This window comes from Thalassophryne amazonica, chromosome 1, assembly GCF_902500255.1.
Source record: "Thalassophryne amazonica chromosome 1, fThaAma1.1, whole genome shotgun sequence".
NCBI classification, from domain to species: Eukaryota; Metazoa; Chordata; class Actinopteri; order Batrachoidiformes; family Batrachoididae; genus Thalassophryne; species Thalassophryne amazonica.
This window is the reverse complement of record NC_047103.1, coordinates 161,886,058-161,910,855: the sequence shown is the minus strand read 5'-3', so window position 1 is coordinate 161,910,855 and position 24,798 is coordinate 161,886,058. Positions and strand designations below refer to the sequence as shown.

Sequence of the window (24,798 nt, the reverse complement as noted above, 5' to 3'; positions counted from 1 at the left end):
TCTAGAATAGGGAAAAAAAAATAGCAAAGCCATAGTTTGCTCGAGAATTGAACTTGGGTGGTGCAATAAACGGTTCCTGTAATCGGTGGTTTAAAAAAATTTTTTTTTCTTTAATTGGAACAGTTACCCAAAAAGAAAGAAGGTAAAACTGAAAACCATCATGAAAGCCAACATGAAGATCTTTTTGGGAAGGTACCACATTAAAATCATGGGTATACTGTGGATTGGGAAAGTAGTCACAGTGCTTCACTTTCTCCACATTTTGTTATGTTACAACTTATTCCAAAATAGAGGAAATTCATTTTTTCCCTCAAAATTATATACACAATATCCCATAATGACAATGTGAACAGTGTTTTTTGAGATTTTTGCAACTTTATTAAAAAAAAAAAAATCACATACGAGCCTTTCCCATGAAACTCAAGATTTAGCTCAGGTGCATCCTGTTTCCACTGATGATCCTTGAGATGTTTCTACAGCTTAATTGGTGTCCACATGGGGTAAATTCAGTTGATTGAACATGATTTTGGAAAGACACACACCTGTCTGCATACAGTTTGACAGTGCATGTCAGAGCACAAACCAAGCATGAAGCCAAAGAAATTGTCTGTAGACCTCTGGGACAGGATTGTCTCAACGCAAAAGTCTGGGGAAGGGTACAGAAACATTTCTGCTGCTTTGAAGGTCCCAATGAGCACAGTGGCCTCCATCTTCCATAAATGGAAGAAGTTCAGATCCACCAGGACTCTTCCTAGAGCTGGCCGTTCGTCTAAACTAAGTGATTGGGGAGAAGGGCCTTAGTCAGGGAGATGACAAAGAACTCAATGGTTACTCTGTCAGAGCTCCAGCATTCCTCTGTGGAGAGAGGAGAACCTTCCAGAAGGAAAACCATCTCTGCAGCAATCCACCAATCATGCCTCTATGGCAGCATCATGCTGTGGGGATGTTTTTCAGTGGCAGGAACTGGGAGACTAGTCAGATTGAGGGAAGATGAATGCAGCAATGCACAGAGACATCCTGGATGAAAACCTGCTCCAGAGCGCTCTTGACCTCAGACTGGGGTGACGGTTCATCTTTCAGCAGGCCAGTGACCTTAAGCACACAGCCAAGATATCAAAGGAGCGCCTTCAGGACAACTCTACATGTCCTTGAGTGGCCCAGCAAGAGCCCAGACCTAATCTGATTGAACATCTTTGGTGAGATCTGAAAAATAGCTGTACACCGACGCTCCCCATCCAACCTGATGGAGCTTAAGAGGTGCTGCAAAGAGGAATGGACAAAACTGCCCAAAGATAGGTGCACCAAGTAAAGGTATTGAGCAAAGGGTGTGAATACCTATGTGCATGCAAATTCTTGGTTTTTTATTTGTAATAAATTTGCAAAAAAAAAAAAAAAAAAATCATGTTGTCATTATGGGGTGTTGCAAGTAGAATGTTGAGGGAAAAAAATAATTTACTCTATTTGGAATAAGGCTGTAGCTGTTATGTGAGCTGCTGAAGAGGAGGTACTGCTGGCCCACCACCACAGAGGGCGCCCTGCTTGGAGTGCGGGCCTCCAGCACGAGAGGGCGCCAGACCCAGAAGAAGTGACAGCTGTCACTCATTGCACCAGCTGTCACTCATTCTACACCACTATATAAGCCGGACTGCAACTCCACCTCCCTGCTGAGAAATCGACTACCGAAGAGGTAATTTTCTCTGCTGACTCATATCGTTGAGTGATAATCTGAGCTTCTTTTGCAGCCGTTATCCTGTGGTGTTCGTCCTTGTCTGTGGGATTGGCGTTTGGTGTGACAGCGACGGCTTTCGCCTCACACCCCAAACCAGATAAGGTGGATTAAACAGGAGCTGCACGAGTGTGTGATTGGAGGTGGAGGTACTCCCTCCTAACTGTGTGCAGACTGTGGATTGCTGAGTGTGGCAGACTCACACTCATAGTCATCTTGTCTTTGCTTTCTGCCAGCAGTACCAGGGTCGACAGCCGAAGACGGAGGCCACCTGGGGACTCGGGACTTGGCGGCTCCGGTGTTCTTCAGACCGTTGGTGGTGGAAGCCGTGTGGGACGCGGCTTCTCTCTCGTCGGGGGTCTTCTATCTTCGAGCCTGCCCACACGTCACCTGGTGTTAATTGACTTTGCTAATTTTGTGTATTTAGTTGTGTGTTGTCACAACATTAAATTGTTACTTTTTGGCTTATTCATTGTCCGTTCATTTGCGCCCCCTGTTGTGGGTCCGTGCTACGACACCTTCCCAACAGGATTTCTCGGCCATTCGTCATGGATTCCGAGGGGCGTCAACCCGAGCTTGAACGGCCAATGGAAGAGCCAGGAGCGCAGGCGTCAGCGGGAGGCATGTTGAGTGAGCTGCAGCAGATCTTAACCGCCTTCACGGCTCGGCTAGATTTAGTGACCAAGCAGAATGTTCTCCTTAACCGGAGGGTGAGGCTCTCACCGCCAGGGTGGAAGCGCGCGATCAGGGCGCTGCTGGCAGCCACTCCTCTTGCTGGTCCTGGGCCCGTAACAGACGTTCCACTGGGTCGTTCAACGACCCCCCCACGTCCCCGGAAGCATACATAAGCCTCCGGAACCGTAACGGGGCTGTGTTGAGACGTGCGCAGACTTCCTCATGCAGTGTTCGCTTGTCTTTTCACAGCGTCCTGTCATGTACAAGTCAGACGCCAGCCGGGTGGCTTATGTTATTAGTCTGCTTCGAGGAGAGGCACGCGCCTGGGCTACGGCGCTTTGGGAGCAGAATTCACGGCTCCTAACGTCTTATGCTGGGTTTATACGGGAGTTCAAACAAGTGTTTGACCATCCCAACAGAGGCGAGACCGCTTCGAGCGTGCTGCTGTCAATGAGACGGGCGTCGCAGCGCAGCCGAGTATGCAGTCGACTTCCGCATCGCGGCAGCGAGGTCCGGCTGGAATAACGTTGCGCTCCGAGCCGCCTTCGTAAATGGACTGTCTCCGGTCCTGAAGGAGCACCTGCTGGCTAAGGAGGAACCGTGGGATTTGACGGGCCTTGTCGATTTGGTTATACGCTTAGACAACCGTTTAAATGAGCATCGTCGGGAGCAGACCCGGGGGGCGTGACCGGGCACGAGCCGTCCCTCCCCCTTCCCGTTCTGAAAAGGTGACGTCGTCCCCACGCTTCACTGCCATGAGCTCCGTGTGGCTACAGCTCCCCTGCTGAGGAGCTATGGACACGAGCAGGGCCAAGTAAAAACAAACGTCAGACAAAGGAGGCTGGCCCGCGGAGTGTTTTGTCTGCGGCTCTTGTGAGCATAGCAGAAGGACTGCCCCAAAACGGTCAAACTACAATGCCTGTCCTTAGAAACTGGGCTAAGGGTGGGTCATAACACGCACGCGGGAAATCCCGCAAATCTGCATGAATCCCAGTGATGATCCTTTGTGGGGATCTAACCCTTCACGCCCCAGCACTGGTAGACACGGCGTCGGAAGGGAATCTGCTGGATAGCAGATGGGCAAAGGAAGTAGGGCTCCCCCTGGTGGCTCTGCTGGCACCATTGCAGGTGCGAGCACTAGATGGCACCCTGCTTCCATTAATCACTCATCAGACCAGCCAGTGACCTTGGTTGTGTCTGGAAATCACAGGGAGGAATAGTGTTCCATGTAACACCTTCTACCTCCCGAGTGATTTTGGGATTTCCAAGGATGGTGAAGCACAATCCCTGGATAGATTGGCCATCCCGTGGTTGTGACGCAGTGGGAGCGAAACCTGCCACCGGGGAGTGTTTAGGATCCTCGGTTCCTCCCGGCACGACGGCTAATGAGGAGGTTAAAGTCCCCCCCAATCTATCGGCAGTGCCAAAGGAGTACCACGATCTTGCTGACGTCTTCAGCAAAGATCTGACGCTCACTCTTCCCCCGCACCGACCGTACGATTGTGCCATCGATTTGGTCCCGGGCGCTGAGTACCCGTCCAGTAGGTTGTACAACCTCTCACGTCCGGAAACGTGAATCAACGGAGACCTACATCCGGGACTCTTTAGCTGCCGGCTGATCCGGAACTCCACCTCCCCATGGGTGCTGGTTTCTTTTTTGTGGGCAAAAAGGATGGCGGACTCCGTCCATGCATTGATTACAGAGGGCTGAACGAGATCACGGTTCGCAAACCGATACCCGTTACCTCTGTTGGATTCAGTGTTCACGCCCCTGCATGGAGCCCAAATTTTCACAAAATTGGATCTTAGAAACGCGTACCACCTGTTCGGATCCGAAGGGAGAAGAGTGGAAGACGGCATTTAACACCCCGTTAGGTCACTTTGAGTACCTGGTCATGCCGTTCGGCCTCACTAAACGCCCCCCAGACGTATCCAAGCTTTGGTAAATGACGTCTTGCGGGACTTCCTGTATCAGTTCATCTTCGTATATCTGGACGATATACTCATCTTTTCCCCGGACCCTGAGACCCATGTCCAGCATGTACTCAGGTCCTACAGCGGTTGTTGGAGAACCGGCTGTTGTGAAGGGCGAGAAGTGCGAGTTCCACCGCACTTCTTTGTCCTTCTTGGGGTTCATCATCTCCTCCAACTTCGTCGCCCCTGATCCGGCCAAGGTTGCGGCGGTGAGAGATTGGCCCCAACCAACAAGCCGCAGGAACTGCAGCAGTTCCTCGGCTTTGCAAATTTCTACAGGAGGTTCATTAAAGGCTACAGTCAGGTAGTTAGCCCCCTGACTGCCCTGACCTCCACCAAGGTCCCCTTCACCTGGTCGGATCGGTGCAAAGCCACGTTCAAGGAGTTGAAACGCCGGTTCTCGACTGCACCAGTTCTGGTGCAGCCTGATCCTGATCGCCAGTACATAGTGGAAGTGGACGCCTCTGACTCAGGGATAGGAGCCGTGCTGTCCCAGAGCGTGGAGGCTGATAAGGTTCTCCATCCTTGTGCCTATTTTTCCCGCAGGTTGACCCCAGCTGAACGGAACTATGACGTCGGCAATCGGGAGCTCCTCGCGGTGAAGGAGGCTCTTGAAGAGTGGAGACACCTACTGGAGGGGGCGTCATTGCCTTTCAACGGTTTTCACGGACCATCGGAACCTGGAGTACATCCGACCGCCAAGCGGCTGAACCCAGGCAAGCCCGCTGGTCTCTGTTCTTCGGAGCGATTTGACTTCCAGATCACGTACCGCCCCGGGACCAAGAACCAAAAATCGGATGCGTTGTCCTGGGTGCACGAAGAGGAAGCCAAGGCGGGGCTGTTCGAACCCCACCGAGACCATCATCCTGAGTCCACTGTCGTGGCCTCCCTTACCTGGGACGTGGAGAAGACCGTCCGGGAGGCCCTGGCAAGGAGCCCGGACCTGGGGACCGGCCCCAAGAACAGACTGTACGTCCCACCAGAGGCCAGAGCTGCCGTATTGGACTTCTGTCACGGATTCAAGCTCTCCTGTCATCCGGGAGTGCGTAGGACCATGGCAGTGGTCCAGCAGCGCTTCTGGTGGGCGTCCCTGGAAACCGACGTTCGGGACTACGTCCAGGCCTGTACCATCTGCGCCAGGGGCAAGGCAGACCATCGGAGGACCTCGGGACTCCTCCAACTCCTGCCGGTGCCTCACTGCCCCTGGTCTCACATCGGCCTGGACTTCATCACGGGCCTCCCGCCATCCCAGGGCAACACCATCATCCTCACGATAGTGGACCGGTTCTCCAAGGCGGCCCACTTTGTGGCCTTCCCGAAGCTCCCGACGGCCCAGGAGACGGCAGACCTCCTGGTCCACCACGTCATGCGGCTGCATGGGATACCATTGGACATCGTATCAGATCGTGGTCCCCAGTTCTCTTCGCAAGTTTGGAGGAGCTTCTGTAAGGAGCTGGGTGCCACTGTGAGCCTCTCGTCCGGGTACCACCCCCAGACAAACGCCAGGCAGAGCGGGCTAAACAGGAGTTGGAGCAGGCCCTTCGCTGCGTCACCTCTGCGAGCCCGGCGGACTGGAGTTACCATCTGGCCTGGATCGAGTATGCCCATAACAGCCAAGTCTCGTCTGCTACCGGCCTCTCCCCTTTTGAGGCATGTTTGGGGTAACCAGCCCCCATTGTTCCCGCTGGTGGAGGGAGAGGTCGGTGTGCCCTCGGATCCAGGCCCACCTCAGGAGGTGCCGCCGGGTGTGGCGGACCGCCCGCGTCTGCCCTGTTGAAGGCCCGGAGCGATGGCGCAAGACCCATGCGGACCGCCGGCGTTCCCCGGCCCCCACATACCAGCCCGGGCAGGAGGTGTGGCTTTCACAAAGGACATCCCTCTCTGTGTGGACTCCCCTAAGTTGAAGGACAGATACATTGGACCATTTAAAATCCTCAAAATCATCAACCCGGCCGCAGTGAAGCTCCAACGCCCAGCTTCACTGCGGATCCACCCTGTATTCCATGTGTCCCGCATCAAGCCACACCACACCTCGCCCCTCTGTGCACCTGGACCTATGGCCGCTCCTGCCCGGCTCATCGACTGGGAGCCTGCTTGGACAGTCCGCAGGCTCCTGGACGTCTGTCGTAAGGGCCGGGGGGTTCCAATTCTGGTGGACTGGGAGGGGTATGGACCTGAAGAACGCTCCTGGGTTGAAGAGGAGCTTCAATCCTGGACCCTGCCCTCCTGGCCGATTTCTACAAAAGACACCCGACAAGCCAGGTCGTGCGCCAGGAGGCGCCCGTTGAGGGGGGGGGTCCTGTTATGTGGGCCGCTGAAGAGGAGGTACTGCTGGCCCACCACCACCAGAGGGCGCCCTGCTTGGAGTGCGGGCTCCAAGCACGAGAGGAAGAACCCAGAAGAAGTGACAGCTGTCACTCATCGCACCAGCTGTCACTCATTCTACGCCACTATATAAGCCGGACTGCAACTGCACCTCCCCGCCGAGAAATCGACTACCGAAGAGGTAATTTTCTCTGCTGACTCATATCGTTGAGTGATAATCTGAGCTTCTTTTGCAGCCGTTATCCTGTGGTGTTCGTCCTTGTCTGTGGGATTGGCGTTTGGTGTGACAGCGACGGCTTCGCCTCACACCCCAAACCAGATAAGTGGATTAAACAGGAGCTGCACGAGTGTGTGATTGGAGGTGGAGGTACTCCCTCCTAACTGTGTGCAGACTGTGGATTGCTGAGTGTGCGGACTCACACTCATTCATCTTGTCTTTGCTTTCTGCCAGCAGTACCAGGGTCGACAGCCGAAGACGGAGGCCACCTGGGGACTCGGGACTTGGCGGCTCCGGTGTTCTTCCAGACCGTTGGTGGTGGAAGCCGTGTGGGACGCGGCTTCTCTCTCGTCGGGGGTCTTCTATCTTCGAGCCTGCCCACACGTCACCTGGTGTTAATTGACTTTGCTAATTTTGTGTATTTAGTTGTGTGTTGTCACAACATTAAATTGTTACTTTTTGGCTTATTCATTGTCCGTTCATTTGCGCCCCCTGTTGTGGGTCCATGCTACGACACCTTCCCAACAGTATCATAAATGTGGAAAAAAAAAAAGAAGCGCTTTGAATACTTTCCAGATACACAGTAGTTGGGGGCCTACTGGATGCTTCACCTCCAAAACCAAATAAACATGAGCAACGTCTAAAGTCGATTACTGCATATTTTGGATAAGACTTTAAGATCATTTACTATTTCAAAATATTATTTCATATTTTTATAAAATCGCCCGAGCTCTGAAATAAGTCTCAGACTTCCTAATTAATTAATAAATCCTAATTTGTATGGAATAAAGCACAGTGGGGTGTCTGGTTCGTGTGGTTGCCTCCAAACAAAAGACCCCAAGGCACATGCTCGACTTTCCGTGTACATCTGGAGTTATGTCACAAAGAACATTTTGTGCCAAAATAATGACAAAACAACTTCCAGATCCACTTGTGACCTTATATGCCAAATTAATTGTTTGGTTTGCCATTTCACATCATCCCTTGTTCCATCACAGGAGAACTTGCTGTTTGCTGCCATCATATCGGCTGTGGACCCAGTGGCTGTGCTGAATGTGTTGAGGATATTGGAGTCAATGAGCAGATATATTGTCATATTTGGTGAAGGGCTTTTCAGCGATGCTGTCACAGTGGTAAGTATGATATTAGTAGAAAATCATTGTGTTGACATAATGGGTTTACTGACCTTGATGTTACAGATGATGCAATGGTTTGGAATCAATGGATACCTTGATTGTAGTATTTGATAAACTGAGTGAGGAACAGGAGTGTTTGGGTTTGAAATGGTGTTGGATCAGACTAAGATCCAGGCTTTCACTGATTTCCTGGACTTATCTGTATGCGGTGAAAGTGACAAACTTGCAGAAACATTCACTTCTCTGGATCCTTCACCTTTGAGGTTGAGAGACACCTAGGAAGAGTTTATGAAGTCATGAGGTCACTGGACAGAGGTTCAATGGTTTTACAGGAGAATGATGGTCCAAGTCTTTAGGAATCCTGGTGCTTCCGCTGTTATGTATGGTTATGAAACTTGGGTGCTAATCAGTAACCTAGACCTAGACCCAGCACCAAAGACTGAATGTCTTTGGTACCAAGTATCTTCATAGGATTCTTGTTTTTTACTGGAATGATTTAGATGATTACGCAGGCTGACTAAGATGAAGAGTATCATTTGCATTGTGAAGGAGCGTCAGCTATGACATGCTTTTGGTCATGTGGTGCGTTTCTCTGTGTGTGATCCAGCACGGAGGTGCATCACTGTTGAGGACTCCGCGACTGGAGAAGGCCAAAGGCGATGCCCACATTTCACCTGGCTGCAGGAGACAGATGGTTACTTTCTAGAGGTGGGGATGAAACTGCAGTCTGCCTCGGTGGTTGCCCTCGAGGACCTGATGGGTTCTGTAGTGTGGTGGATGCAGAAACGTGGGACACCATTGTGTGTTCCCTGACCTGACCTGGCATAATACAAAGTTTTTCTTACATAGTATATCAGTTAAGGTACATATAATTTAGATTAACCCCTTAACCCTAGAGTCCCCAAATTTGGGGACTTGCCCTGTTTTGGAACATTTGAACACTCATAACTAACCAATGCTGACACCAACATACACTTATTATACATCAAAATGTCAAGCGAAGTCTCCTCTACAAAAGTATCCACTTCAGTCACATATCAACTAACCACAGCTGAAACGCCAAGCAAATAAATACATAAATCGGAATTCATTTTTTGGGAAATAAACCTCATGTACTCCTACCAAGTATTATTCACTTTCAATTTTTTTGCATCCACAACATCCCCTAGGACCTGTCTTTTAGCTGATCCAAACTTTTGCATTTTTGACCTTGTACATGCCGAGAAATAAATCATAATGTATGGGTATGTGATTTTGGTGCAATAGGCTCTAGGGCTTAAGGGGTTAAATACCGAACATCACCGAGCTATTTCTCTTGTACACTACCGGTCAAAAGTTTCGATACACTTTCACAAATGGGAAGTGTGACTAAACATTTGACTGGTAGTGTACATTTATTTAAAGCTATCTTGGGCCAGTAAACTTGTTTCACTCTCTACATTTTGATTGGCAAGATTCCCACTGATGAACAATATGTCAGTCATACAAATCTCTTCTTTCCTGCAGCTGAGTTTCAGTTAAGAGTTTCACCTAACACAGTCTAACACTGCATTCTTTCAGTGGTTTCTACAATTTGAAGTGGAAAAAAAACATGTCAACACACTAATTTTGCCAGTAAAACACTAAAATTATGTCAACATTTTCAGCCTAACAACTGAAGCTGAAACAGAGTACATGCCTGGGAATATTAGAGTGGTTGAACCTGTTTGAAGAGAAGATAAAACCGGTTTAGAGATTTATGTGCATGGTTTACACTATGTGCAGAAAATGCAGAAAGTCCACCCCGGTGTAAGCAACACAGCATGACCACTGAGAACATTCTTGCTTCCACGAATCTGTTGGAGCTGTTCAGGTTTGTAGTGACACCCACTTTATTCACAATTTGCATTTGTGACAAAGATGAATAAAATAGACCATTTATCTCCTTGACAACCAAGGAGGAAAGGGTTACGAAATGCATGTAATAAGAAAAATACACTGTATAGAGAATTCATAAAACTAAAGACTAAAGAGGCAGAAAATAGATATAAGAAATACAAAAATAGATTAACTAATATTATACGGGTATGTAGGAAGGAATATTATAGTACATATTATATAATAACAAAAACATATTAAAGGAATATGGTATATATTAAATAGCATTATCAAAAATGGTATAAAAAAACAGAGTTACCCTCAGTATTTCATTGATATAATGTCAAGAAGGAAAATAAGGATGAGGTAGTCAACGGTTTTAATAATTTTTTTGTAAATATTGGACCAAGCTTGGCAGAAAAAATTCCCGATTCCCAACCTGAGGATTGGGATAATAATCTCATAGAAAGAAATCCTGTTCAATGTTCCTCACAGCAGTGGATGGAAATGAAATTATAGACATTGTGAATAATTGTAAATATAAAACATCTACCGATTTAAATGAAATTGATATGGTGGTGGTAAAACAGGTCATTGAATGGATTGTAGAACCATTAACATACATCTGTAACTTATCATTTCAAACCGGTAATTTCCCAATCAAATGAAAATAGCTAAGGTTGTGCCGCTGTATAAGACTGGGGGATAGACACCACTTCACAAATTATAGACCTGTTTCTTTGCTTCCACAATTTTCCAAATTATTAGAAAAGTTATTCAATAATAGATTAGACAAATTCATAAATAAACATAAATTACTTACTGATAGTCAATATGGATTCAGAGCACATAGTTCAACATCACTTGCATTAATAGAATCAGTTGAGGAGATTACAAACGCCATAGACCACAAATTACATTCAGTTGGAATAGTTATAGACCTTAAAAAGGCTTTTGATACAATTAATCATGACATATTAATCAATAAACTTGAACAGTATGGGATTAGGGGGTTGGTGTTGCACTGGGTGAGAAGCTACTTAAGTAACAGAAAACAGTTTGTGAAGTTGGGGGAATATACATCATCATGCTTGGACAATGCTTGTGGCGTCCCACAGGGGTCAGTATTGGGTCCAAAACTGTTTCTAATTTATATAAATGATATTGTCAATGTTTCCAAAATATTAAAATTAGTATTATTTGCAGATGACACAAGCATTTTTTGTTCAGGGGGGGATTTACAGGAGTTACTGAGGAGGATCAGTATAGAAATGGGAAAATTGAAAATATGGTTTGACAGAAACAAATTATCATTAAACTTAAGTAAAACAAAATACATGTTATTTGGCTATTGTAATACAGACATACAGGTTCAGTTACAAGTCGAGGGGTAGATATTGAAAGGGGTACATGAAAATAGTTTCTGGGGGTGATAATAGATGATAAGATAAACTGGAAGACTCATATAAAACATATACAAAGTAAACTGTCAAGAAGCATTTCAGTTCTAAACAAAGCGAAACATATTCTGGACCACAACTCACTCCGCATTCTTTACTGCTCACTGGTTTTACCATATTTACAGTACTGTGCAGAGGTATGGGGTAATACTTATAAGGTACAACACAATCACTATCAGTAATGCAGAAAAGAGCTATAAGAATTATTCATAATACTGGCTATAGAGATCATACAAATCCACTATTTTTACAATCCAAATTCTTAAAATTCACAGACTTGGTTCATTTTCAAACAGTACAAATCGTGTATAAAGCAATAAACAATTTACTTCCAGCAAATATTAAAAATATGTTTTTTAACAGATCAGGGGATTACAGTCTGAGGGGGAAATTTAATTTAAAGCATCAGTGGGCACGAACAACATTAAAAGGTTTCTGTATTTCTGTCTGTGGGGTGAGGATGTGGAACAGATTGGGAGTGGGGCTCAAGCAATGTCCAAGCATGAACCAGTTCAAACAGCGGTACAAAAATATGTTTTTTCTGGGTATAGGGAGGAGGAAGGGTAATGAGGGTTAGGGTGTTTTTGTTTTTTGCTTCGGCTTGTAAATATATAGTATTTTGTATGTAAGTAGGTATGTGTAGGTGTATATTTATGTTTGTGTATATATATATGTGTATATATGTATATGTGTATATATGTGTATGTATATGTGTATGTATGTTGATGTGTGTATGTATATATGTATGTGTATGTGTATATATATGTATGTATATATATATATATTGATATCGGTTTAGGTGTGTAGGAATCTATGTGTATATGTGGCAAAGGGTATTACTGGTTGTGGGGAAGAAGGGGTAGGGATAAATAAGCTGATGCTTCACCCTACCCCTTTCGGACATGTTGGGTACACAGTAGGAACTTTTTGTTGTTGTCTTTACTGATCTATCTTGTAATTGTTGTTGTATCAAATGTTCGAAATAAACAGTTTTCATTCATTCATTCATTCATGCTCTGCTGTCTCACTGGCATGACATTTGTTGCTCTGAGGACCTATACGAGGTCTGTGAGAAAAGTATCGTACCTTTTTATTTTTTTCAAAAACTATATGGATTTGATTCATATGTTTTTACGTCAGCCATGCTTGAACCTTTGTGCGCATGCGTGAGTTTTTCCATGCCTGTCGGTTGCGTCATTCGCCTGTGGGCAGGCTTTGAGTGAGCACTGCTCCACCCCTCTCGTGGTTGTTTCATTGCGAGAAAATGGCGGAATGGTTTGGGCTTTTTTTCCATCAGAATTTTTTCAGAAACTGTTAGAGACAGGCAGCTGGAAACCATTCGAAAAATCTATCTGGCTTTCGGTGAAAATTTTACGGGCTTCACAGAGAATAAGGACTGTTACTACAGCTTTAAGGATGCCCCACAATGGCGCACAGCGCGCCACGCTCCGAGCTGCGACGACGAGGCACAAACCACTGGATCATTTCTAAATGGATGGTTGTGTGGATACGAGACCGTCGTGTGCTCTTTCTCTGTTTAACACAAGAGCTGGACATCAGCCATTTTCCGGCAGATTTCACTTTTAACAAGAGATTTTGTCATGGAAAGCCGCGCGGAGGCTTTGTGCGTAACGACCGATTCGCTGTGGAAGCGAGACAAAGGAACACCTCTGTTTCGGAGTGTTAGAGGACAAGTTTGGACATGCCTATCTCAGCTTTCAATGCTTACCAGTCCAGTAAGTATCAGAGAAATTGTGGAGAGCTGGGCATGTCCAAACTTGTCCTCTAACACTCCGAAATGGAGGTGTTCCTTTGTCTCGCTTCCACAGCGAATCGGTCGTTACGCACAAAGCCTCCGCGCGGCTTTCCATGACAAAATCTCTTGTTAAAAGTGAAATCTGCCGGAAAATGGCTGATGTCCAGCTCTTGTGATAACCAGAGAAATTGCTCACGATGGTCCCAGCTCCACACAAAATTTTCACCAAAAGCCAGATAAATTTTTCGAATGGTTTCCAGCTGCTTGTCTCTAACAGTTTCAGAAAAAATTCTGATGGAAAAAAAGCCCAAATCATTCCGCCATTTCCTGACAATGAAAATCCGACAAGGGGGCTGGACCACTCTTCCCACAAGGCGTGCTCACAGGTGAATGACGCAACCGACAGGCGTGGAAAAACTCACGCATGCGCACGAAGGCTCAAGCTTGGCTGACGTAAAAACATATGAATCAAATCCATATAGTTTTTGAAAAAAATAAAAAGGCACGATACTTTTCTCACAGACCTCGTAATTCTTTGTTGTTACTGCCCAATGCAAATATATACATTTGACAGCAGGTGATGTAGTTTTCCCATTTAGTGGGATTTAACCTTTAAAGGTGCTGTGGAAGATTTTTCTACCACTGGATGTCGCAATTGTGCCAGACTTCAGTGCATAAACAGAGCTTGATCCTTGGCCACTCCTCTTCAACCCTTCCTCCTCCACATTAGCAGGACAATGCCAATTAGAGTCTTTGAACAAGTCTAACAGCTCCAAAGTGTATAGTTACATTTAAAGATTAACAAAAGTAAAGCACAGTTAATTAAGATAAAAGAAACGATTCCAACCTTGTATCAGTAGAAGAGCGGAGAGAAGTCCAGGCGCCGAGGACTCAATCCATTCACAGGGGCGGGAGCGGCAGCCTGCTATTCCTGCAATCTGATTGGCCACCCTGTATGCTTCTCCATTGTCACTGGCTGTTGGTCATGTCAATCATTGTGCTTGATGTAAGTCTCCATTGTGTGATCAAACGGAAACAAAACAGACACCTAGAATAAGACTGCGCCGTGTATGAAACACTATAGAACTTTTATTTTGACACAAATGCAGGAAGTGGCTCTGCAGCTGCGCCGATTAAATGCTGTAGCTTCACCGATCACGGACTTTCTTCGTGTTGACAGCAGTGCGCGGTTCGAGAACACTGTATATTTCCATAATCTCTATAAATATGGGAGGGCCGGCCCACGCATTTCTAAACGTGCAGCGGCCCACCGGGCAAATGCCCAAAATCACAGATTATCAGTCCGAGCCTGGATCGAGCCCCTCTTTGTCTTCATGTACAGCTACCTGGCATACTTGGTGGCTGAACTGTTTGCCATCTCCAGCGTTGTGGCGTAAGTGGAAATGCTAAGAAAGAATGTGACCAGTAATTATATCTTTGGTAAAGGTTCCAGTCTGTAGGTTTAAATATGATTCATGATTAAGAGCTCTGAGTAGGGCTGTAAAAATGTGTTGACTCATTAATTATATACAGCGCATCCAGAAAGTATTCACAGCACTTTAATTTTCCTCCATTTTGTTACAGCCTGATTTCTAAATGGATGAAAATTCAGTTAAAAATTCTACACACAATACCCCAAAATCAAAACGTGAAGAAAATTTGAGATTTTTGTAAATTTATTAAAAATAAAAAAACAAATAAATCACATGCACATAAGTATTCACAGCCTTTGCCATGCAGCTCAAAACTGAGGTCAGGTGCATCCTGTTTCCACTGATCATCCTTGACATGTTTCTACAGCTTAACTGGCATCCACCTGGGGTAAATTCAGTTGATTGGACGTGATTTGGAAAGACACACACCTGTCTATATATAAGGTCCCACAGTTGACAGTCAGAGCACAAACCAAGTATGAAGTCAAAGGAATTGTCTGCAGACAATGAAACACACATTTGAAGAAGTTGAAAACCCTATTCTAACCTTAAAACACTTAAAAGTTGCTTATATATATATATATACGAGGTCTCTTAGATAATAAACCGACCCTTTTATTTTTTTTTTAACTATATGGATTTGAATGACATGCGATTACACCAATCATGCTTGAACCCTCGTGCGCATGCGTGAGTTTTTTCACGCGTGTCGGTGACGTCATTTCCCTGTGGGCAGGCCTTGAGTGAGATGTGGTCCCGCCCTCTCGGCTGAATTCCTTTGTTTCACACGCTGCTCAAGACGGCGCGCGTTGCTTTATCAAAATTTTTTCTGGACCTGTGAGGAATATCCGAGTGGACACTATTCGAGAAATTAAGCTGGTTTTCTGTGAAAAGTTTAACGGCTGATGAGAGATTATGGGGTGTTTCTGTCGGTGTAAGGACTTCCCACGGAGCGGGACGTCCTGCAGCGCTTCCAGGCGCTGTCGTCGGCCTGTTTAGAGCTGAAAACATCCTAATTTAAGGCTTAATTCACCCAGGACATCGTGAGAGAACAGAGAAGATTCAGAAGAGGCCAGCATGAGGAATTTATGCGGACATTCCACTGTTTAAGGACATTTTTTTAATGAAAGACGTACGCGCAAATTCGCCGAGTTGTTTCCGTGACGACTCGGCAAATCTGTGTGCGCCGCGACAGGAAAAACACCTCCGTGTTGAAAACCATTTGTAGAATTCAGGCGGCTTTTAATGGCTTTCAACAAGTGAGTAACTGAGAAATTGTTTAACAGCTTGGGCATGTTCCAACTTGCCCGTTAAGATTTCCAACGGAGGTGTTTTTCCTGCCGCGACCCCCCGCGGTCGGGTCCAGCCCGACATGCGACTCTGCCCGCACGTTCTTTCATTACAAAATGACCGTTAACAATGGAATGTCCGAATAAACTCCTCATGCCGACTTCTTCTGAAAGTTCTCTGTTCTCTGACGACTTACTGCGTCAACAGAGCCTGAAATGTGGAAGTTTTCAACTTGAAACGGCGAGACGCTGCCGCCTCGAAACGCAGATCGCCATCAGGCGCCGTGGACCGTCCTTAAAGCGACACTACCAGACCAAAATCTCTCATCAGCCGTTAAATTTTTTACCGAAAACCAGCTGAATTTATCGAATGGTGTCCACTCAGTTGTGCCTTAGAGTTTTGAAAAATTTTTTATCAAACAAAGCAACAGTCTCTGAGCCATTCCTAAACAATGAAAAAAAATCGACGAGCGGGTGGACAACTCCTCACTCAAAGACTGCCCACAGGCGAATGACGTAACCGACAGGCGTGAAAAAACTCTCGCATGCCCACGAGGGTTCAAGCATGTCTGATGTAATCACACGTGATTCAAATCCATATGGTTTTTGAAAAAATAATAAGGTCGGATACTTTTCTAATAGACCTCGTATATATATATATATTTTAAACTGTTGTATTGTAATATATCTTGTGCTTAGGACTCCTTTTATAAGCTAAGGTAGCTTCTTGGGAGATCCTTTTTACAAATTTCAAGAAAGCTTCCTCAAATGCATACTTTCTGAAATGTAAATGAAATGTCTTTCTTTGAAACATTTGTAAATAAAATTTGTAAATAAAAAACAAATAAAAATAAACTTCTATATTAACCAGATTAAAACCAGGTGAAACCAGTTCAAAGTGTTCCACTTTAAAATAACTTTAATACATGTTTGAAGCAGTTTAAGAGAAACTCAATAATTTCAACAATATCAAGCCATTTAAAACATGAAGAAAAATGCATCTACGTTAACCAGATTACAATCACTTGAAATGTTTTATTTTCATTTAGAACAGTTTAAATTCTATGGAAACTAAGGTTTCTGGATTTAATCAGTTTAAAAGACTTTTAAAGCCATTTAAAAGGAGCTTGAACCTTTATATTCTTGGTTAACCGTTCACAACAACATATCTTCAATTTAAAACCACTTTACTTTGGTTTTGGGCTGTTTATGATCCATAAAAATGAAATATGTGGTTTAAAACTATTTGAAAGAAGTTTCTCTTTGAAATCAGTTATTCTGGTGTTTGTTTATAATATTTTTCAGTAAACCCACAAATCAATTGTTTCAAGTAACTGTCTCCACAGACAAACAAACTGAAGTATTTGTTGTGTGGGCCGCTGAAGAGGAGGTACTGCTGGCCCACCACCACCAGAGGGCGCCCTGCCTGGAGTGCGGGCTCCAGGCACCAGAGGGCGCTGCCGCCTTACGAGAGCAGTCAGGGTGACAGCTGTCACCCATTACTGGACACAGCTGACTCCACTCAGCACGGAGGTATATCATCAGGACGGCGTCTCCACCTCAGTGCCGAGATATCGCCTTAAGATTGAGGTAACGTTCTCTGCACGCATATTCTGCATAACCAGATAAAACTTGTTAAACCTTTTCAGGACAGCTGACTACTGAAAGCTAATTACTTGGATAAGTACTCACCTTCCTGCTGTATAGTGACAAGAGGTGGAGGCGGCTTCTCCCCTCTCCGTTTACTGGGTGCTGTCGCATCCACACCTGTGTGTTTGTTGCTCTCTCCCGCCAGCAGTACCGGATCCGACGAGCGGAGGCAGTGGCCACCTGGGAATTCGGGACTTGGCGGTTCCAGTACTCCCAGGGTTCGGTGGCAGAGGAGATCTGGGTGGTTCCGGTTCGACTGGGACGGACGTCTCCTACCTTCGAGCCTGCCCACACGACACCAGCGGATTTCGACTCAAACCCCAAATTATTGATTGTTGTATTAGTTGTGCTCGTTTCACAACAGTAAAACTTGTTATTCACCTTTCTCCATTGTCCGTTCATTACGCCCCCTGTTGTGGGTCCGTGTACCTACACTTTCACAACAGGATATCTCGGCCAGCGTCATGGATCCCGAGGGGATTCCGGGCGCCGCTGCGGCTCTCCCTCCCGAGGACCCTGCGCGTGATAGCGACGTTCCACTGGTCGTTCAACGGTCCCTTCCTCCGTCCCCAGAAGCTTACATAAGCCCTCCAGAACCGTACGGAGGCTGTGTGGAGACGTGCGCGGATTTTTTGATGCAGTGTTCGCTCGTCTTCGCACAGCGTCCCGTGAGGTACGCGACTGACGCTAGCAAAGTAGCTTATGTAATAAACCTGCTTCGCGGGGAGGCACACGCTTGGGCTACAGCGCTCTGGGAGCAGAACTCACGGCTCCTTCATACATACGATGGGTTTGTGCGGGAGCTCAGAACGGTGTTCGATCATCCCAACAGAGGAGAGACCGCTTCAACCGCGCTACTGTCAATAAGACAGGGGCGTCGGAGCGCAGCTGCCTATGCAGTCGCCTTCCGCATCGCGGCGGCGAGATCCGGCTGGAATAGCACTGCCCTCCGCGCCGCCTTTGTAAATGGACTGTCACTGGTCCTAAAAGAGCACCTGGTGGCGAAGGACGAACCGCGGGATTTAGATGGGCTCATCGATCTAGTCATACGACTCGACAACCGGCTAGAGGAACGCCGTCGGGAACGAGGCGAAGGGCGTGGCCAGGCACGCGTCGTCCCTCTCCCTTCCGGTTCCGACCGAGCTCCGCCCTCCCCACGCTCCTCTGTTCCTGCGCTCCGTGCGCCTACGGCTCCCCCTGCTGACGAAGCTATGGACACGAGCAGGGCAACATTTAGGGCACCTGGAGCACAAAGGAGGCGGGCCTACGGAGCTTGTTATGTTTGTGGCTCGAGTGAGCATCTCGCAAGCGACTGCCCCGAGCGGTTAAACTCCAACGCCCGCCCCTAGAGACTGGGCCAGGGGTGGGCCGAAACATTCACGTGGGACACACCCACATTGCTACACGACTCCCAGTCACGATCCTGTTTGAGGATTCAACCCTGAAGGCCCCAGCACTGGTGGACACGGGCTCTGAGGGGAATCTGCTAGACAGTAGATGGGCCAGGGAGATAGGGCTCCCTCTGGTGGCTCTTACCTCGCCTGTGCAGGTTCGGGCACTAGATGGCTCCCTACTCCCACCAATCACGCATAAGACACCTCCAGTAACTCTGGTGGTGTCAGGTAACCACCGGGAGGTGATCGAGTTCTTTGTGACTCAGGCCACCTCCCGTGTGGTTTTGGGTTTTCCCTGGATGCTAAAGCACAATCCCCGGATCGATTGGCCGTCCGGGGTAGTGGTTCAGTGGAGCGAAACCTGCCATCGGGAGTGTCTAGGTTCCTCGGTTCCTCCCGGCTCCCAAGCTAAGGAGGAGGTCCGAGTCCCGCCCAATCTGAAGGCGGTGCCGGCGGAGTACCATGACCTCGCTGACGTGTTCAGCAAGGATCTGGCTCTCACGCTTCCTCCCCACCGCCCGTATGATTGTGCCATTGATTTGGTTCCAGGCAGTGAGTTCCCGTCCAGTAGGCTGTACAACCTCTCACGGCCGGAGCGTGAATCAATGGAGACCTACATCCGGGACTCATTAGCTGCCGGGTTGATCTGGAATTCCACCTCTCCGATGGGTGCTGGTTTCTTTTTTGTGGGTAAAAAGGATGGCGGGCTTCGTCCATGCATTGATTATAGGGGGTTGAACGAAATCACGGTTCGCAATCGATACCCGTTGCCCTTGTTGGATTCAGTGTTCACCCCCTTGCATGGAGCCAAAATCTTCACCAAGCTTGATCTTAGGAATGCGTATCATTTGGTTCGGATCCGGAAGGGAGACGAATGGAAGACGGCATTTAACACCCCGTTAGGTCATTTTGAGTACCTGGTCATGCCGTTCGGTCTCACTAATGCTCCCGCGACTTTCCAAGCGTTGGTAAACGATGTCTTGCGGGACTTCCTGCACCGGTTCGTCTTCGTGTATCTGGACGATATACTCATCTTTTCCCCGGATCCTGAGACTCATGTCCGGCATGTCCGTCAGGTCCTGCAGCGGTTGTTAGAGAACCGACTGTTTGTGAAGGGCGAGAAGTGTGAATTCCACCGCACTTCTTTGTCCTTCCTGGGGTTTATCATCTCCTCCAACTCCGTCGCCCCTGATCCGGCCAAGGTTGCGGCGGTGAGAGATTGGCCCCAACCCACAAGCCGTAGGAAGCTGCAACAGTTCCTCGGCTTTGCTAATTTCTACAGGAGGTTCATTAAGGGCTACAGTCAGGTAGTTAGCCCCCTGACAGCCCTGACCTCTCCAAAAGTCCCCTTCACCTGGTCGGATCGGTGCGAAGCCGCGTTCAAGGAGTTGAAACAACGGTTCTCGTCTGCACCAGTTCTGGTGCAGCCCGATCCTAGCCGCCAGTTAGTGGTTGAAGTGGATGCCTTGGACTCAGGGATAGGAGCGGTGCTCTCCCAGAGCGGGAAGACCGATAAGGTCCTTCACCCGTGTGCCTATTTTTCCCGCAGGTTGACCCCCGCTGAACGGAACTATGACGTCGGCAATCGGGAACTCCTTGCTGTGAAAGAGGCCCTCGAAGAGTGGAGACATCTGTTGGAGGGAACAGCCGTGCCATTCACGGTTTTCACTGATCATCGGAACCTGGAGTACATCAGGACCGCCAAGCGGCTGAACCCCAGGCAAGCCCGCTGGTCACTGTTCTTTGGCCGTTTTGACTTCCGGATTACCTACCGTCCCGGGACCAAGAATCAAAGATCGGATGCATTGTCCCGGGTGCACGAAGACGAAGTCAAAACGGAACCGTCGGATCCCCCGGATCCCATCATCCCGGAGTCCGCTATCGTGGCCACCCTCACCTGGGACGTGGAGAAGACCGTCCGGGAGGCCCTGACCCGTGACCCGGACCCCGGAAACGGACCAAAGAACAGACTATACGTCCCACCAGAAGCTAGGGCTGCAGTCCTGGACTTCTGTCACGGTTCTAAGCTCTCCTGTCACCCTGGGGTGCGAAGGACCGTGACAGTCGTCCGGCAACGCTTCTGGTGGGCATCCCTGGAGGCCGACATCCGGGACTACGTCCAGGCCTGTACCACCTGCGCCAGGGGCAAGGCCGACCACAGAAAGACCTCAGGGCTGCTACAGCCACTGCCCGTGCCTCATCGCCCCTGGTCCCACATCGGCCTGGACTTTGTCACGGGTCTCCCGCCGTCCCAGGGAAACACCGTCGTCTTCACGATAGTGGACCGTTTCTCCAAGGCGGCCCACTTCGTGGCCCTCCCGAAGCTCCCAACGGCCCAGGAGACAGCGGACCTCCTGGTCCACCACGTCGTCCGTCTGCATGGAATACCATCAGACATTGTCTCCGATCGCGGTCCCCAGTTTACCTCACACGTCTGGAGGAGCTTCTGCCGGGAACTGGGGGCCACGGTCAGCCTTTCGTCCGGGTACCACCCCCAGACCAACGGGCAAGCAGAGCGGGCCAACCAGGAACTGGAGCAGACACTACGCTGTGTGACAGCCGCGCACCCGATGGCCTGGAGTACCCACCTGGCCTGGATCGAGTACGCCCACAACAGCCAAGTGTCATCAGCCACCGGCCTCTCCCCGTTTGAGGTGTGCTTGGGGTATCAGCCCCCCTTGTTTCCAGTGGTCGAGGGAGAGGTCGGTGTGCCCTCGGTCCAGGCCCACCTACGGAAGTGCCGTCGGGTGTGGCGTGCCGCCCGCTCTGCTTTGTTGAAGGCCCGGACGAGGGCGAAGAAACATGCAGACCGGCGGCGGGCCCCGGCCCCCAAGTATCGTCCTGGGCAGGAAGTGTGGTTGTCCACCAAGGACATTCCCCTTCAAGTGGACTCCCCCAAACTCCAAGAACGATACATCGGTCCCTTCAAAATCCTCAAAGTCATCAATCCCGCCGCAGTGAGGCTCCAGCTTCCGGCCTCGCTGCGGATTCATCCAGTGTTTCATGTCTCCCGGATAAAACCCCATCACACCTCACCCCTCTGCACCCCGGGTCCGGCACCACCTCCTGCCCGGATCATCGACGGGGAACCGGCTTGGACCGTGCGCCGGCTCCTCGACGTCCGTCGAATGGGCCGGGGTTTTCAGTACCTGGTGGACTGGGAGGGGTACGGCCCCGAAGAACGCTCCTGGATGAAGAAGGGCTTCATCCTGGACCCGGCCCTCCTGGCCGACTTCTACCGTCGCCATCCGGACAAGCCCGGTCGTGCGCCAGGAGGCGCCCGTTGAGGGGGGGGTCCTGTTGTGTGGGCCGCTGAAGAGGAGGTACTGCTGGCCCACCACCACCAGAGGGCGCCCTGCCTGGAGTGCGGGCTCCAGGCACCAGAGGGCGCTGCCACCTTACGAGAGCAGTCAGGGTGACAGCTGTCACCCATTACTGGACACAGCTGACTCCACTCAGCACGGAGGTATATCATCAGGACAGCGTCTCCACCTCAGTGCCGAGATATCGCCTTAAGATTGAGGTAATGTTCTCTGCACGCATATTCTGCATAACCAGATAAAACTTGTTAAACCTTTTCAGGACAGCTGACTACTGAAAGCTAATTACTTGGATAAGTACTCACCTTCCTGCTGTATAGTGACAAGAGGTGGAGGCGGCTTCTCCCCTCTCCGTTTACTGGGTGCTGTCGCATCCACACCTGTGTGTTTGTTGCTCTCTCCCGCCAGCAGTACCGGATCCGACGAGCGGAGGCAGTGGCCACCTGGGAATTCGGGACTTGGCGGTTCCAGTACTCCCAGGGTTCGGTGGCAGAGGAGATCTGGGTGGTTCCGGTTCGACTGGGACGGACGTCTCCTACCTTCGAGCCTGCCCACACGACACCAGCGGATTTCGACTCAAACCCCAAATTATTGATTGTTGTATTAGTTGTGCTCGTTTCACAACAGTAAAACTTGTTATTCACCTTTCTCCATTGTCCGTTCATTATGCCCCCTGTTGTGGGTCCGTGTACCTACACTTTCACAACAGTATTCACACATATCCTTCATAAGCATGAACATGACTCAAAATCAATTCATGGCACTATGAGGCACATTATTGTGTAACATTAGTGAAAATTTCATCTTGAGACACAGACCGTGAAAGACATTTTACTTGCACCATTTTAGGCTCATCATTGGCATTTAGTTGACACGCACACATTATCACATCCTTCAACATACTGGCCACTGTAAAAATGAATTGACACACTCTGGCATCTTCTCCCTCCAGCATCATCACGTGTGCCATAACCATGAAGTACTACGTGGAGGAGAACGTGTCCCAACGCTCCTGCACCACCATTCGACATGTAGTCAAGGTGCTGGCCATCATCTCCGAAACCATCTTCTTTCTCGGCGTGGTGACCATAACCACTGAGCATGAGTGGAACTGGGCCTACATTGTCTTCACGCTGGTGTTTGCTTTCATCTGGCGGAGCATCGGTGAGAAATGGGGCGTGTGGTCTTCATGTTTATCTGAAAATACCTTTGGCTTCTATTTTTGCTCTGGGTTGATTTGGCATGGACATCAGTCTATAAGACCTTCCTAAAGTGACTCCAGTTATACAAGGAGAACAAAGTAAGAGTGGCCTCAACGTAGAGATCTTCTCAGTGGGACACAAGCATATGAGCTGCTTGTGCCAACATGCTTCCCCTAGTCCAACAATACTGTGCACATGTACTTCCATATTTGTCATTCTTCTTCTTGTGTTCAGTCTGTCTTCTCATCTTGTGCAGGCATTCTGGTTCTGACCCGCCGCGGAATTCCTCCGCACGTCTGTCTCAATGTGCCAAAAAAGTGCTGATGTCCATGTCTTTTCACAATTCCTGTGCTAGTCAGACGACGTCCCGGATAAAACACAGCGTCCAGTTTGGAAATGAACGGTACATTCCACTGTTACAGGAGTTTTTGTCATGGAAAGAGAAGCGGAGGCTTCGCGCGTCGCGGTGGTGCTGCTTGGCGCAAAGCAATGCCGTGATGAAGCCTCACGGGACATGTTCTGGCATGTCCAGGCACATCCACAATTTCTCGGATAATCACTCGATGGAAAAACCACCGTCAGCTGTCTGAACGCCATCTCAAAGCCGTCCTGTGAGACCAAAACGGAGGTGGTTTTGTCTCACTCCAGTAGCGAATCCATCGTGACGCGCGAAGCCTCCGCTTGGCTTTCCATGACAAAATCTCTTGTTAAAAGTGAAATCTGCTGGAAAATGGTTGATGTCCAGCTCTTGTGATAACACGATGGTCACGGCCATCCGTTTAGAAATTAAATGGTCATTTAGCCTGTCGATGGCGGCTTTGGAGTGCGGCGCGCCCCACAGCCGCTGGGGGCCATCCTTAAAGCGACAGTAACACTCCTTATTCTCTACCAAGCCCGTAACATTTTCACCGAAAGCTAGATAAATTTTTCTAATGGTTTCCAGCTGCCAGTCTCTAACAGTTTCTGAAAAAATTCTGATGAAAAAAAGCCCAAATCATTCCGCCATTTCCTGGCAATGAAACAACAACGAGAGGGGTGGACCACTCCTCACTCACAGCCTGCTCACAGGCGAATGACGCAACCGACAGGCGTGGAAAAACTCACGCATGCGCACAAGGGTTCAAGCTTGTCTGATGCAATCACACGTGATTCAAATCCATATGGTTTTTGAAAAAAATAATAAGGTCGGATACTTTTCTAATAGACCTCATATATGCACAAAAACAGTAAAGTTTATCAGTTTGAACATTAAATATCTTGTCTTTGTGGTGTATTCAATTGAATATAGGTTAAAGCGGATTTGCAAACCATTGTGTTCTGTTTTTATTTACATTTTACACAATGTCCCAACTTCATTGGAATTGGGGTTGTAAGTAAAAACATA

The 24,798-nt window shown here is 48.3% G+C and overlaps 1 protein-coding gene across 1 annotated transcript in view; it reads left to right on the top strand.

Annotated features, from left to right (window-relative positions):
- The window catches only part of LOC117518410 (sodium/hydrogen exchanger 2-like), a 45,262-nt gene that overhangs the window by 6,714 nt on the left and 13,750 nt on the right, over positions 1–24,798 (top strand). Inside the window, exons 4-8 of the mRNA XM_034179560.1 lie at positions 7,916–8,050; positions 8,661–8,755; positions 14,421–14,519; positions 23,165–23,376; positions 23,671–23,704. Coding sequence (XP_034035451.1) covers positions 7,916–8,050; positions 8,661–8,755; positions 14,421–14,519; positions 23,165–23,376; positions 23,671–23,704 — 575 coding nt within the window. The remainder of the gene's footprint in view (positions 1–7,915; positions 8,051–8,660; positions 8,756–14,420; positions 14,520–23,164; positions 23,377–23,670; positions 23,705–24,798) is intronic.